The sequence below is a fragment of the Rhynchophorus ferrugineus genome, unplaced genomic scaffold, assembly GCF_030347505.1.
Source record: "Rhynchophorus ferrugineus isolate W39M unplaced genomic scaffold, kcgeb_rfMv2 rfM1, whole genome shotgun sequence".
Lineage (NCBI taxonomy): Eukaryota > Metazoa > Arthropoda > Insecta > Coleoptera > Curculionidae > Rhynchophorus > Rhynchophorus ferrugineus.
In genome coordinates, this window is record NW_027472580.1 from 85,485,980 (window position 1) to 85,499,055 (window position 13,076).

Consider the following 13,076-nt stretch of genomic DNA (forward strand, 5'->3'; position numbering starts at 1 on the left):
ACTATTTATCATCATGAGTTATCTAATTTGAATGAATCAAAATTTAAACCACTTTACATAAGAAGAGTTTACAACTAATTTAGTTAACTCTAGGAAAATATTTTATCACGATAATAAATGAGGAAGCATGTTAACATAATATGGCACGAAACACTATTCTACGCCTGATTTTTGCATCAGACTCAATGCAAGGCTATTTGGGTGGGAACTTAATCTTTTAAAATAATTTATGGAATAGTTGTTCATTTGGTTTTAACATTTTTTATTTGAAGATCACGTGTCCCGCTATATAACAATTTAGAAAAAACTACAAATTCTTAACGAGGTAAAACCGTTATTTTATTCTGCACTTGATATGAATGTTAGCTTCGACATCGAATACCCTAGATTCCTGCTAGCTAAAGAATTATTTTGATTTTCTTTATGGAATGATTATCATTCAATAATGTTAATGTTCAATAAAGTAAACAATGTATAAAAATAGGGATCAATTATTGATTTTGGTACATTTTCTAAGTCATGTAAAATAATTTAATTTAACTTATCCTGATGTTGTGTTGTTCACTACTTTCTGGGTAATCACAATCACCGAATTACAAGCACATAATTGACAAAACTTCAAAATATATTTTCTGCATTCAGATCTTGATTTTTTCCCACAAAACTTGGGCGACATAAACCCTATAAGCTAGAAGAACACTAGGCGATACCAAAGATTTTGCGACATAATGTGGAATTACTGTTGGACCATACTGCGTGAAACAGATCCGAAGCAGTATAAAAGACTCAGTCCAACCTCTGTTAATTTCTAATTCATACTTTTTAATTCAATAAATGGCCGTTAATGGTTAAAAATAGAAAATAATGAATTTATTGAATATTTCGAAAACTAGGATCCAACAAAAATAGAATACTGATTTGGATTAAACTACCCAATTCACTTTTTGAACAGCTTTTGGTTGCTCAGGTCCAAAACCGTGTATACTTGTTGTTATGAATTATGTAGTCAAACTATATTATGGAAGAATATGTAATATACGGATTATAATTACTGATATTCTACGGCGCCTGTAAAAAGAAAAATTTGAGATAAAAATATAGTGGTATTTGTTTACTCAATCAACAGTTATTGCCCGTTGAACATGGATGAAAATTGAATATTCCAAGAGAACATTTATAAAATGCATTATGAGCTTATGTGAACGACAGTGTCGTAGTTGTTTAGATGAACCTCGCCCTACTTGGCCAATCCTTGAACAAATCAGTAAAATTCTTTAAACATATCGAGGTAGACTGAAATATTTTATCTGCTAATATGAACTAAACATCGAGTATAAAACTAATTGATGGAGTTTTCACTAGTGAATTGCTAGTGAAACGAAACAAAATCAAGCCATTATTGAAACGAATGATTACGGACAATGAAAAGTGAATCTAAATATGCTAAATGTTGGTGGGATTGGAGAAGAATCACTCATCATTAGCTGCTGGAATCTGACCAAACTATTAATTTAACTTTTTAGAGTAAGCAGATAATGCGATTGAAGCAGACGTTTGAAAATTGCAGCTATAATGTATCAATACAGAAAAATGCCTCTAAACCACACAGATGCTAGTTATGTTTAATTATCATAGCTATCAGTTAGTTAATTTTGACGCATCCACCACGGCATGATGTTATAACCTGGTCCAGATAATATTTGTTCTCAACTCTATAAAACTGACTTGGTTGCTAAACTAAAAGGACAATTAAAAAGTCCCCGGCCTTATACACAGATGGCACTAGTAGAATTAAATCCATATGTTTTTTAGTTAGACTTAACCCTCAAAAGACGCGTGTATAAATTTAACAGCTGTCGGATCATTAGTGTGTGAATTAGAGCATTTTGAGTGAAGCAACTTTTGTTACTGTGAAAAAAAAAGTGGATAAAAAGGAATTTCGCGTGTTGATAAAATATTGCTTTTTGAAGGGAAAAAATAAAGTTGAAGCAAAAACTTGGCTTGATGCCGAGTTTCCGGATACTGCCTCAGGAAAATCAACTATCGAGGATTGGTATGTTTAGACGTGGTGAAATGAGCACCGAAGATGGTGAAAGCAGTGGACGCCCAAAAGAGGTTTTTACCGATAAAAATATTTAAAAAATCCACAAAATGATTTTGAATGACCATACATTGAAACTGAATGAAATAACAGACACTCCAAAGATATGAACTGAACGTGTATACATATCATTCACCAATATTTGGGTATGAGAAAGCTCTGTGCAAAGTGGATGCTGCGCGAGCTCACTTTTGACCAAAAACAACTACGAGTTGGCGATTCGGAGCGATGTTTGAAGATGATCAAACGTAATAAACCCCAGTTTTTGCGTCGATATGTGCAATGGATGAAATCATATGGATGGAAGTCCAATCGACAGTCATCCGACAGCACACGATGAACCCGCTTCAAAGCGTGGGAAAACGCAACAGTCGGCTGGCAAGGTTATGGCATCTGTATTTAGGGATGCGCATGGAATAATTTTCATTGACTAACCTCAAATTTTCGTTGAATGGAGGCCTATTTTGAAGCAAAGGACAAATCGTACTACAAAAATGGTATCGAAAAGTTGGAGGTTCACTATAATCAGTGTATCACAAAAAAATGTGTTTTACTATGATATGTCAGGAAGTTTTCAATTGACTTGTTAGCTGTACAATTATTCGCCCAGAAATCTCGGAGACGATATTCGATTATACGAAACGATTTATTAATTATATCGGTCACTTTTTATATCATTTAAATAACTATTTTTAAACACATTTGAACATTATATCAAATATTTAAGAACGCATTCTTGTAGAACTTCAAATTCGGCTCTATAAACCGATATTTTGATTTAATGTATTACAAGAACAAAGTTTCTTTTGCAAATTCATATAATGAATAAATCTTCATAAAAATCAGCATATTAACGCTTGAATATTTAATAATGTAACATATAGTCGGCACTTTCTACCGAAAGTAGCAAATTGGCTAGACTGTCACCTGTTGATTGCTTCACCAAACTGTTAAACGCATAAATTGGTATCATAATTTCAAATGTTTCTTGTAGAATACCGTGAAAGTCAAACTGCATACTTATATCGTTGATTTACCGTAAAAACTTACTTGATTTAGTAAGAAAGTGTCGTTATTGCCTTTCAAACACATTTTACTATAACGGTTTAAGAATTTAAAACCATCACACTCTGAAAAGAAGTATCTTGTTAATTGAGAGCATCGCACCAGATTATTATAAAGAAAGTCCATCAATTACCATATCCATAACATAAGATGAGGCAGGTACTTTCAAACCGAATAGTTTTATAATTATTTAATGAAATACAAAAAAAGACAATTGAAATATACCTTTTGCTACGTTTCTCAAAATGTTAACAAAAATTTTCCGACCTAATCAAATTTAGGCGAAAAGAAAAAAACTTGATGACGTCAATCACGCTATACATGATGTTTCTTGTATCATTAGTAATTTGTAATGTTGAGACGTAATTACATTTATTTATATTAGAAAAAAATGTTTAATATTAATTTTACGAAAATTGTAATGTTTTTTCTTCTGTATAGTTTGGGGGTCTAATTTATTAGACCATTTAATTGTTTTTTGTAATATTTGTGACATGAGAAAAGAAATATGACGTCAGAGAATATAACATATCGCATTGTATGGAATGCCTGGTGAAGCTAGTCCAATATATGAGAAGATTGGTGCAAACAGAAAACAAGTGTCTATCAAAAAAGATATCTCATGGGCTTGTTGTCGAGTGTTCCGGATAATGGGAGTTCACGATAGATAGACTTGGTAGAGAACCCCTTATGGTGGCTGTAACCCATAAACTTCAAGAAGGCCCTAGGTCGTGCAATTTTCGAGCATTCTTTAAGGGTCCGTAAAGCACGTCTTCTATCAACGCGAGAAGTTCCTAGCTGGAAGAGTCCTTCTCTCCCCGAAATTCTGAAGAAATCAGGATACAAAAAAGGTTTTCTTGTGCCAGTCTTCTCAACTACCACCAAGAACCCGCGTGAAGAGCTTCAGCGATAAAACACGATGCATCAACAACGAGAATTAGAATTTGCAATCACAATAGAATTGAACAACAACAAAATCAGCCAACAGAGTTAGACAGAATTGAGAAAAAAAGAAGCAATCAAGAGAGTCAAGATTTAATCAGAATTAAAAAGAAAGAAAAAGTATCGAGAATTAATCAAGAATCTAAAACTTTTGTTATATGTTATGTGTATAATCATCGAGTTGGTCAACAGATGATGTATACGATGTTTTGAATGATCGAGTTTTTGTTTTATTGTCGATCCACTAGATTTAGATTCCATTGATAAGTGGGCAAATTATCAATCATTTTCTTAAAATTCCTTAACATTTCAATTGGAGGTACTTTATGAACAACTGTTATAGGACGGCAGAAATTATAATCCTGACCTGATTTTCAAAAAAAAAAACAATTATCGATGTTCAAAATTGAATTAATTGTTTTTCAAAATATTATCTGAATAACCACTTTTGGTGGGTGTAGAGAATCGTTGATAACGATTCAGGTTGGTGACAACTCGGGACTGTATACGCATTGATTCTGTGGTGACGTCAGGCCTCTTCTTCTTATCGCGAACTGGCCACAGAATAAGATTGACCAAAACGATCAAGGGCACATAGAAAAGTAGACAGCAGATTCATTCATCTTTCGACATCCAAGCATCTTACATTCAATCAACAATCATCCTTTCAATAATCAAACACTCATACATTTTTATTAGTTAATTAGTTGTATAACAAGTTGTATTACCCGACGACCCGAAAACCATAATTCCATTGTTATTGTTTCATGTATCAATGTATCAGTGCAAAATTCCATTGTTTGAACTGATGTATGAGCGCTTCCATTATCGTAATGAACAATCATTCGCTTCTTCTTCAACATTTTCGGAATTTCTTTAAATATTTCTGAGAAATAAATGGTCATATACCATTTACAATTAACCGCCCTTACATTGCACTAACACCACTGTCCATATGTGATCGGTACTATGTAATAAACAGATAACCATTTTCTTTGATTTTAGTCTTCCGCGTACAGTTTTATGAGTTTGGCTTGTCTTACAGGCAATATTTACAAATATTTTTCCTACAACTATAAGCTATCCAGGCGCAAAAACGACCACGTATATCCCTTTTATCCTGGCTGTTCAATAAAAAACGGCGCGTTTATGTCAGGCTGAGATATGTGTCGCCCCTTACTTCCGTAAAATAAAATAGTTTTATTTAAAATAAAAAGTAAGAACAAGTTTTATTTTAAAAACCCTACACATTTTTTGCATAATATACACTTTTTGATGCAATCTGCACCTATTTCTTAACATTTCCATCTATTTTTTTTCTTTTTTCCAGCCAAATGACCATAACTTATCGAAGCTTGTCAAAGTAATCGCCAAGGATGCCTCTATCTCACGGCATGTCACATAATGATCTTGCTTTATACTATCACGTACTGCATCGATATTTTCTGGCGCTAGAACCGATTTTGGACAATCTTCACGGAATTCGTCTTGGAGGTAGCGTCAACTATGACTAAATTCGTTATACCTAATTTTACAGTGCAGTAGAATAGCGCTTTTCATCGTAAAAGGAAATAAGTTCATCAATACATTGTTATCATAGTAACACAGGTCTACAAAAAAATATTTAAGAGTTGTTTAAATTTTGTGACGTAATCACGGGTGTACTGAATCCGAAAATGACTTAATTTTTGTCATAAGATAACACGTTTCTTAAGAATTTGGATAAATAAGTTAAACGAGAGAGTTATTTTTATATAAAAACTATTAACGATACTTATTTTTTATCTAATATGCATTTACTAACCCAGATTAAAACCTTTTCTTTTTGCCATTGAGGCTCTGCTTGGTACATTTTTGTGACAATTGTGAGAAGAATCTGAAAGGTCTCTCTGAAGAGTCCAACGTTAGTTTAATAGACGCTCCATTTTTAATCGACTTCAAAAAAGGAGGAGGTTCTATGTTCGCTATTTTTTTAACAGATGTTCGCCGATTTCTCCGTCAACTACTGACCGATTTTCAAAATTATTTTTATTCGAAAGAGTGCACTTCCGAGGTGGCCCACTGAAACTAAGTCAGGATATGATGAGGGGAATCGAGGGAAAACCTCAAAATTCAAAGGCACGTAGAAAGCTTTCACATATTTTTTTATCTAAAATAATCAGATATTTGTATAAAATGCTATTGCTGAACGAATGTGACGAAAAATCGGAAGTAGTTCAGTGTAAAAGCCATTCAGTTTGCTTTTTAAACACTAATCATATCACATGAGAAGTCGTAGAAATATTGCAGGCAACTGTTTTTATGGTGTAACGATTAGAACGTTAAGCTCACAGGCGTTCGATTTTCAACGGATGCAGCGACTTCTTTTTTTCTAGTTTGGTTGGAATATTTGTCAAATCATCTAGGCTAGGTAGCGGACCCCGGAGCCTGAAGCGTTCCTTATTTTCAATCACTGCTTCTTTATTCAATTTTTTCCTCATACGGGCTGCACCTTTACTTGAGCTATCCATTTTAATACTTAATAAAATAACTGCGTAATTTATTGAGTAAATATCTAACACTACAAAGGGAAAAATAAAATATTTTTAACAAAAAAATTTGACCGACTACAAAAAATAAATAAGGAAATCACTAAAAAGTAAAAAATAATCAAACTTAGATTTTTCAACACAAAAAAAAGTTTTAAAATTAAACTAAATAAAAATAAACAAAAAACTTATTTAACCTAATAAATGCTCCTATATCCTGACACCCTTGATTTTATGCCATATTATTTTCGTTTTCAGCGTATAAAATTACATATTAATCAGTTCAAAATACTCAAAGAGGTTTTTGTTGCAGACCACGTTGGAAATTATTGAAAAATAATTTAAAGAGTTAATTTCATTTTTGTGTCCTAGATGGCCTTTTAAGTTACAAAATGTTCTAATGAATGTTTTGAAGGTGTAGTGAAGAAGGTAAAAATTATGTTTTTTTTTTCAGAAAATTCTAATGTTCATAATATATTACAAAAAGATTTTTTGTATTTACAATTTATATTTGCCATTAATTTATTTTAATTAATTTAAAGGTAAAAATTGTCAGTGTTTTATAAAGCTATAAAATAGTGCCTTTATAGAATGTTTTACTTTACAACTTAATGAGTAAATTCTGTTTATATCCATTGTTTAATTATTTCCGGTTTGTTTTAAATAGCAATTTACTACAATCACAATTATAACGTAAAACATGCGCCGTTGCATTTATAATGCGATGGTTAAATAGCATCTAATTTAATATATTCTTCAATTAATCGAGTACAAATTATATGTTATTATATACACGATTAGTTGTCTTGAGACCTTGGTTATATTTTCGTTATTTGTTATGAAAATAATGAATGTTTCGATCACAACAAAATTGATCTAGTTCATATTTTGACACTTAAATACCTGATCTGAAAAACAACACCTTTTTTGAAGCTAACTAATGGCTCATTGTTTTTCAAGTATCATAAAAATTAATAAATTAGTTAGACAAAACTGACTATACTATTATACACTGACGACAACAGTAAAGTAACTGTGGGTACTCTGCTTCACTAACATATGGTATTATTTACTAGTTAACATACACTAGCAAGATTCTTATTTTAAACTCGATAAAAATGGATTTTACCTCACTTACTTTATAATTTACATCAACATTGAAACTCTACATCAATATGCATCAATAAGAAAAATATTATTCCAGAATATCGATTTAGGTAAAAAGTATGGATATGTCTCAGGCTTTTGAAAAAGTGTGGGACACACAAGGTTGCAAATTAAACTAAACTCTCATCCAGGCTTTCAACTAGTGAAAATTTGCCTTAAAAGTAGATAGTTTTCTATAAAACACAATTGTACTTACACTGCATCATAATAACATTTTTTAGCTGTTTTGTACATTAAATCTAATTTTATAGTAATGTGTTCCTCACAAATATTCCTCTCTTATATTAATAAATCAAGTTTGCTAATAAACATCATTTTCAAATTCCACGTTAACAGTCCGACATATATTCCTGAAATATATCTGCTTGATATTTTTTTCGCATTGTAATCGACAGTAAGTGACAGTATACTGTAAAGATATTTTCAAAATCGTTAAAATTGTAATTAATATAGACTTGATTAGCAACTGAATTTCAAAGAATTTCTCTTATTTAAATAATAAAATAATTTATAGTATGGTATTATAGTTTAATTTTAACTATAGAAACTTTATTAAAAAAAGAAAATATAACCAGAATTTTGATTATTTTAAAGTTAAAACAAAAAATCAAAAACTGTTTATTATATTCTGACTAAACTTTTGTAGATACAAATTATTTAAAATGTAACTTCTAAATTGGTTTGCTTATTAATATATTTTAATTATATACAGTTTAATATAAAATAATTTTTCGAATAAAAAGATATTATACGGTAAAAAATCAAAACTAACCGAGAAAATAAGAATCGATTTTCTCGATAGTAATAATGGCTGATTTATTTTGTTTTTCAGCTAGTGTCGTAAACTTTATTGAAATTGTTTTCGTGCGATGAAGTTTCTTATTTGGAACGAACAGAAATGAAATGTGTAAAGAACTGTAATAAGCTAACAAAGTTTAAAACTTCATATCTGCAGTAAGCCTTTGTAATTGTATTATGAGATTTATCGTGATTTTTGTTAGTAATTTTTATTGGATTATTTATATGAAGACGTTACATAGCGTATTATTTTAAATTTAAACCAATCCTATTGCTTAATGTAGCCTTTATGTTAAAACAGTCGACCATCTATTATTTCCAATTAACACCTTCATGGGCAATTAATATTTGGCAATTTATGAAGCCTATAGGCATGGAAATTATCTAAGAAACCAACCATCTGAGAAGCATCAATACTGGCGAGACTGAAGTTATTATTTATTATATTTTATTTATATTTAACACCTTTGTCTATAATGGTGAGGTGCTTTAGTAGCAAATTAGTTTTCACAAACTTATGAACAAAGAACTGGAGTTGAATTAATTTACTCTTGATGCTGGAATGGAAAGTTCTGCAGTTCCCATTAAACTGTAGGTCCAGTCCAGATAAACCCTCGTGGGCAAAAAAGAAACTTTAACATAAATAATAATAATAATAAAATTTTTTTATATATTTTAAAGTCCCTTTTTACCAACTATGGGTTTATCTGGACCGGACCTACTGTCCTCAGTATTAAGCCTACCGATTGGCGAGTGACCAACTTTAGAAATCATCCCAGAAGACATCCGGTCTTACCCGGCCTGGTTACTGGCGTGACTGGGATCATTTTCCTTGTCGGATTTTACACTCCTGTCTAGGAGAATCACAAATATTAAACAATCACAAACATAAATTTACGACCATGCCCCAGCAGGAATATTATTTTAAATAAAAAATCATATACGATTTTATGTTTTGTTATTGTTTTTTATGATATTGTTATGTGTAATTGTAAAGTAATTCTCAATTTTGAACTTTGAGAACTTAATTATTAATTACATATAATAATTGATTTGACAGATTTGCAATGTGCTGTTGCGGCAAACACAATTTAATTTTACGGTACTGTGTCAAAAACCGGCAAAACTATATAACCAAGTACCCTACTACACGTATACTTAATTCAAACCATTTAAATGAGTTCATAGAATTAAAATAATTATAGTGACCTAAATAAAGACACAAAATTATATTCTAAATAGTTTCGTTAATTTGCATATTTCCGAACTGAATGAGTCACAGTGCTTGCAAAAATTACTACAATATTGGTAAAATTTAGTAGTACAACAAAACAAAAAAAAGCGGAAAGAATAATGATATAATGAAAGCAAAGTTTTTCTCAATTTTTACTCGTACTTTTACGATACATTTATTTTAACACTTATTTATACTAATATAAAATTTTAACATAATGATATATATAGAAAAATAAATAAAACAGTAGAAAAATTTAGGAATAATAAATAGTTGTTCTAATAGTGATAACAATGAAACAAAATTGAAAGTATATTCTTCTCAAACTTAACTTGTAATATTTAAGACGTTAATAAAGCAAAGTCTCGTTTTAACCTAACAAATGTTTCTCAAATATGTTAAATAGTTTTAATATCCTGTTTAGAATCATAACTTACAAGATACTAAAAAATATCAATTAACATATTTATATTAATTTATTCAAAATAAAACAATTCTAAACGAAACTAAACCTGAAGAATAACTAAAAGTATTATTTTGATAAACAATCTTTTTCTTCTATTATTTTACATTCTGACATATTTAAGATTTTTATTTTAAACTTTCACATTAAATACATTTATTGAGAAAATTTACGATAAACTAAGTATATTATAATACACATTATATTAATTAAAATATTTTCGAAATTTTTGAGTCCGTTCTTTGCCATTGACATGAAATTCACACATTCAATGGGTGTGTTCTGCAAAAATAATGCTAAATAGTTTTCGTAAACAAAATGGCTACAGCTAAATCAAGTGTTTTGTCAATTGCCATCGCCATCCTCTCACTTGTTTCGTTTTGTTGTCACTAATTATATCAAAAGATGAAACTACTGAGACTTACATTTGACTTTTTTCAAAAATTGTGGTGTTAGTCGAGCTCGCTATCCTGCTATTACTAGATGTACTTTGTTATGAAATATGTCCAGAGGGCCTATTCCGGTCATAAAAGTAATAAAAACTATCGTAGAAAGCTGTCTTGGACATCAATTATTATATCCCTATCAAACAAGATGGTACTCTATGATTCTATAGAGTAGCTTATGAGAAGTAAATCAATTTTAAGTGACTTATTTGACAAGTTGGGTAAGACTAACACTAGACTCTCGGTAGACTTCTCGGTCATATAACTAAAATATTTGGAAGAATTCATTGATATATTGAAATCAACTGCTACAGATTTATATTACATTCAGGGCAACAAACCTTACTATGGCAAACTTCTGCTTAATTTTATGTCTGTAAGAAACAGATTAGATCGGCTGGAAGATTGCAATTTGAGATATTTTAATGTTATTGCATCACAACTAAAAGAGAGCTCAGAAAGAAGATTTCATTCAATTTGAAGCAAATGAAGCCATATTGGCGTCATGTTACCACCCCAGTTACAAAATAAATTGGTTGCCAGAAAGCATCAAAACAGATGAGAGGCAAAAAAACCTCGCAATTCGACCCTTAAAGATAAATTAAAAAAAAAACATGAAATAATGTTTTTACGAACAGGGGCAGTTATCAACCAGACATTAACAATCGATTTAGTCAATTTCCTAAAGAACAGATCCAAAAAGCTTGCGATCCCTGAACGCTATCCAAACTTAGAAATGTATTCACATAATATAACACAAGTTTGTACTCAAGTTTTAGTCATTCCCCAATAAGAGGCCCCCTTTGTCTGGTTAAACATCTAATGATCATGAAAGAAAATTCCTTTTTTACTAATTAATAAGCTGGACTGGATTGATTCTATTTTATTTATATAATCTGATACTTGACTATATGTTGTAATTCCTGTTAAACGTTTAATTATATATAATAATCTATATAATAAAATAATTATATTTTATACGTTTATTTTATCTTATAAATAGTATAATTTTCCGATGTAAAAACGTATGAAAACTTATCTCTATTAACCAAACTTTATCGATGATATATTTTGAATAATATAAACAAACACTGTTCACTTACCAACAAAAGAAAATTGGTTAGGGCCAAAATCAGCTTACTCCCAATGAGCGATATCATCCTTCCGTTGTAATTCAACCAGGTGACCGAGAAATATCACGACACTATCAAACCGATGATACGCAACACATTTCAAGCTACGCCCGTGGCCCACACATGCCGTGCCTCTTTAACCAACTCTTCTCGATCGGCCACTAACACAAATCTTCCTTGGCCCACGTTACCATTCACCTCCAAACACCGAACGGAACAACGATACCGGCCGAATTTCGACAACAAACAACGGCGGCGTCAGCGACGGCCTGGTGCTGATTCAACCGGCCGACAAACGGAAGGAAATGCCCATTGACGGAGCGTGAAGACAAGCGCTGGAGGGGCCGAATGGTTGGGTTTTCGGTGTGTGACGGCGATCCTTCGGCCGAGGGGGAGGTGGGGGGACGCGAAGAGTGTTGATTTCGGTCCCGATGACCGTGCGGTGCGGGCCATTTCCACCGGATCTGGTGAACGAGCGGTCTTTACCGGCTCTGGGGCGATCCTCGTGGATTTTTTGTGATTTATTTACGGGCGAGGATGATGGGAAGGGCGAGCCCTACTTCCGCTTGTTTTTCTTCGAAGAAGGATGTGTATGTTACCGTGAACAATATGTTATATTAAAACACAGTCGTTAAAAAAGTTGAGTTAAATGAAAAGAAAAATGTTTAAAATAAATTTGATCTTACATTAAATATGCTTAGTACAATCTTAATTTACAAGCTCATTTATTACTATGCCGTTTTATTGTACTTGCATTAATACACAAGCAAGACGAGTACAGAATAAATACATTAGTATACGTTTCCCAAATTAAAATATAATTAAACTACTGTAAAAGCAAGTTCTCATTTATGTTTTCTCCATTTTTTTTTCCTAAAACAAAGACAAAGACACGTACCATTGAAGGAAATCATAAATCGTTCCGAATATGAATTAGAATTCAATCTGGTAGTTCGATATTTTAGATCTTAATTATGTTAAATTTTGGATCGCTTTGGTTTTTTAAATGGTTTGAACTATAATGTAAAGGACCTAGACGGGATTGCCGCTACTTTCTTTCTAATTTTAGAATTTGTCGTCTTTGCGAATATTTTATAAGAAGCAATTACCATGAATAGAACATTGTTAATGTTTCTTCGGGGCTGCTTTTTTTTGCCAGATGTGATATCTTAACAGGTCCAAGAGATTTCACAAGACTT

At 31.5% G+C, this 13,076-nt stretch overlaps 1 protein-coding gene across 1 annotated transcript in view; it reads right to left on the minus strand.

Moving 5' to 3' along the window:
• Positions 1–12,057, minus strand: part of Tsp68C (Tetraspanin 68C) — a 34,486-nt gene extending 22,429 nt beyond the window's left edge. Inside the window, exon 1 of the mRNA XM_076396433.1 lies at positions 11,848–12,057. Coding sequence (XP_076252548.1) covers positions 11,848–11,904 — 57 coding nt within the window. The 5' untranslated portion in view covers positions 11,905–12,057. The remainder of the gene's footprint in view (positions 1–11,847) is intronic.
• Positions 12,058–13,076: the final 1,019 nt, after the last annotated feature.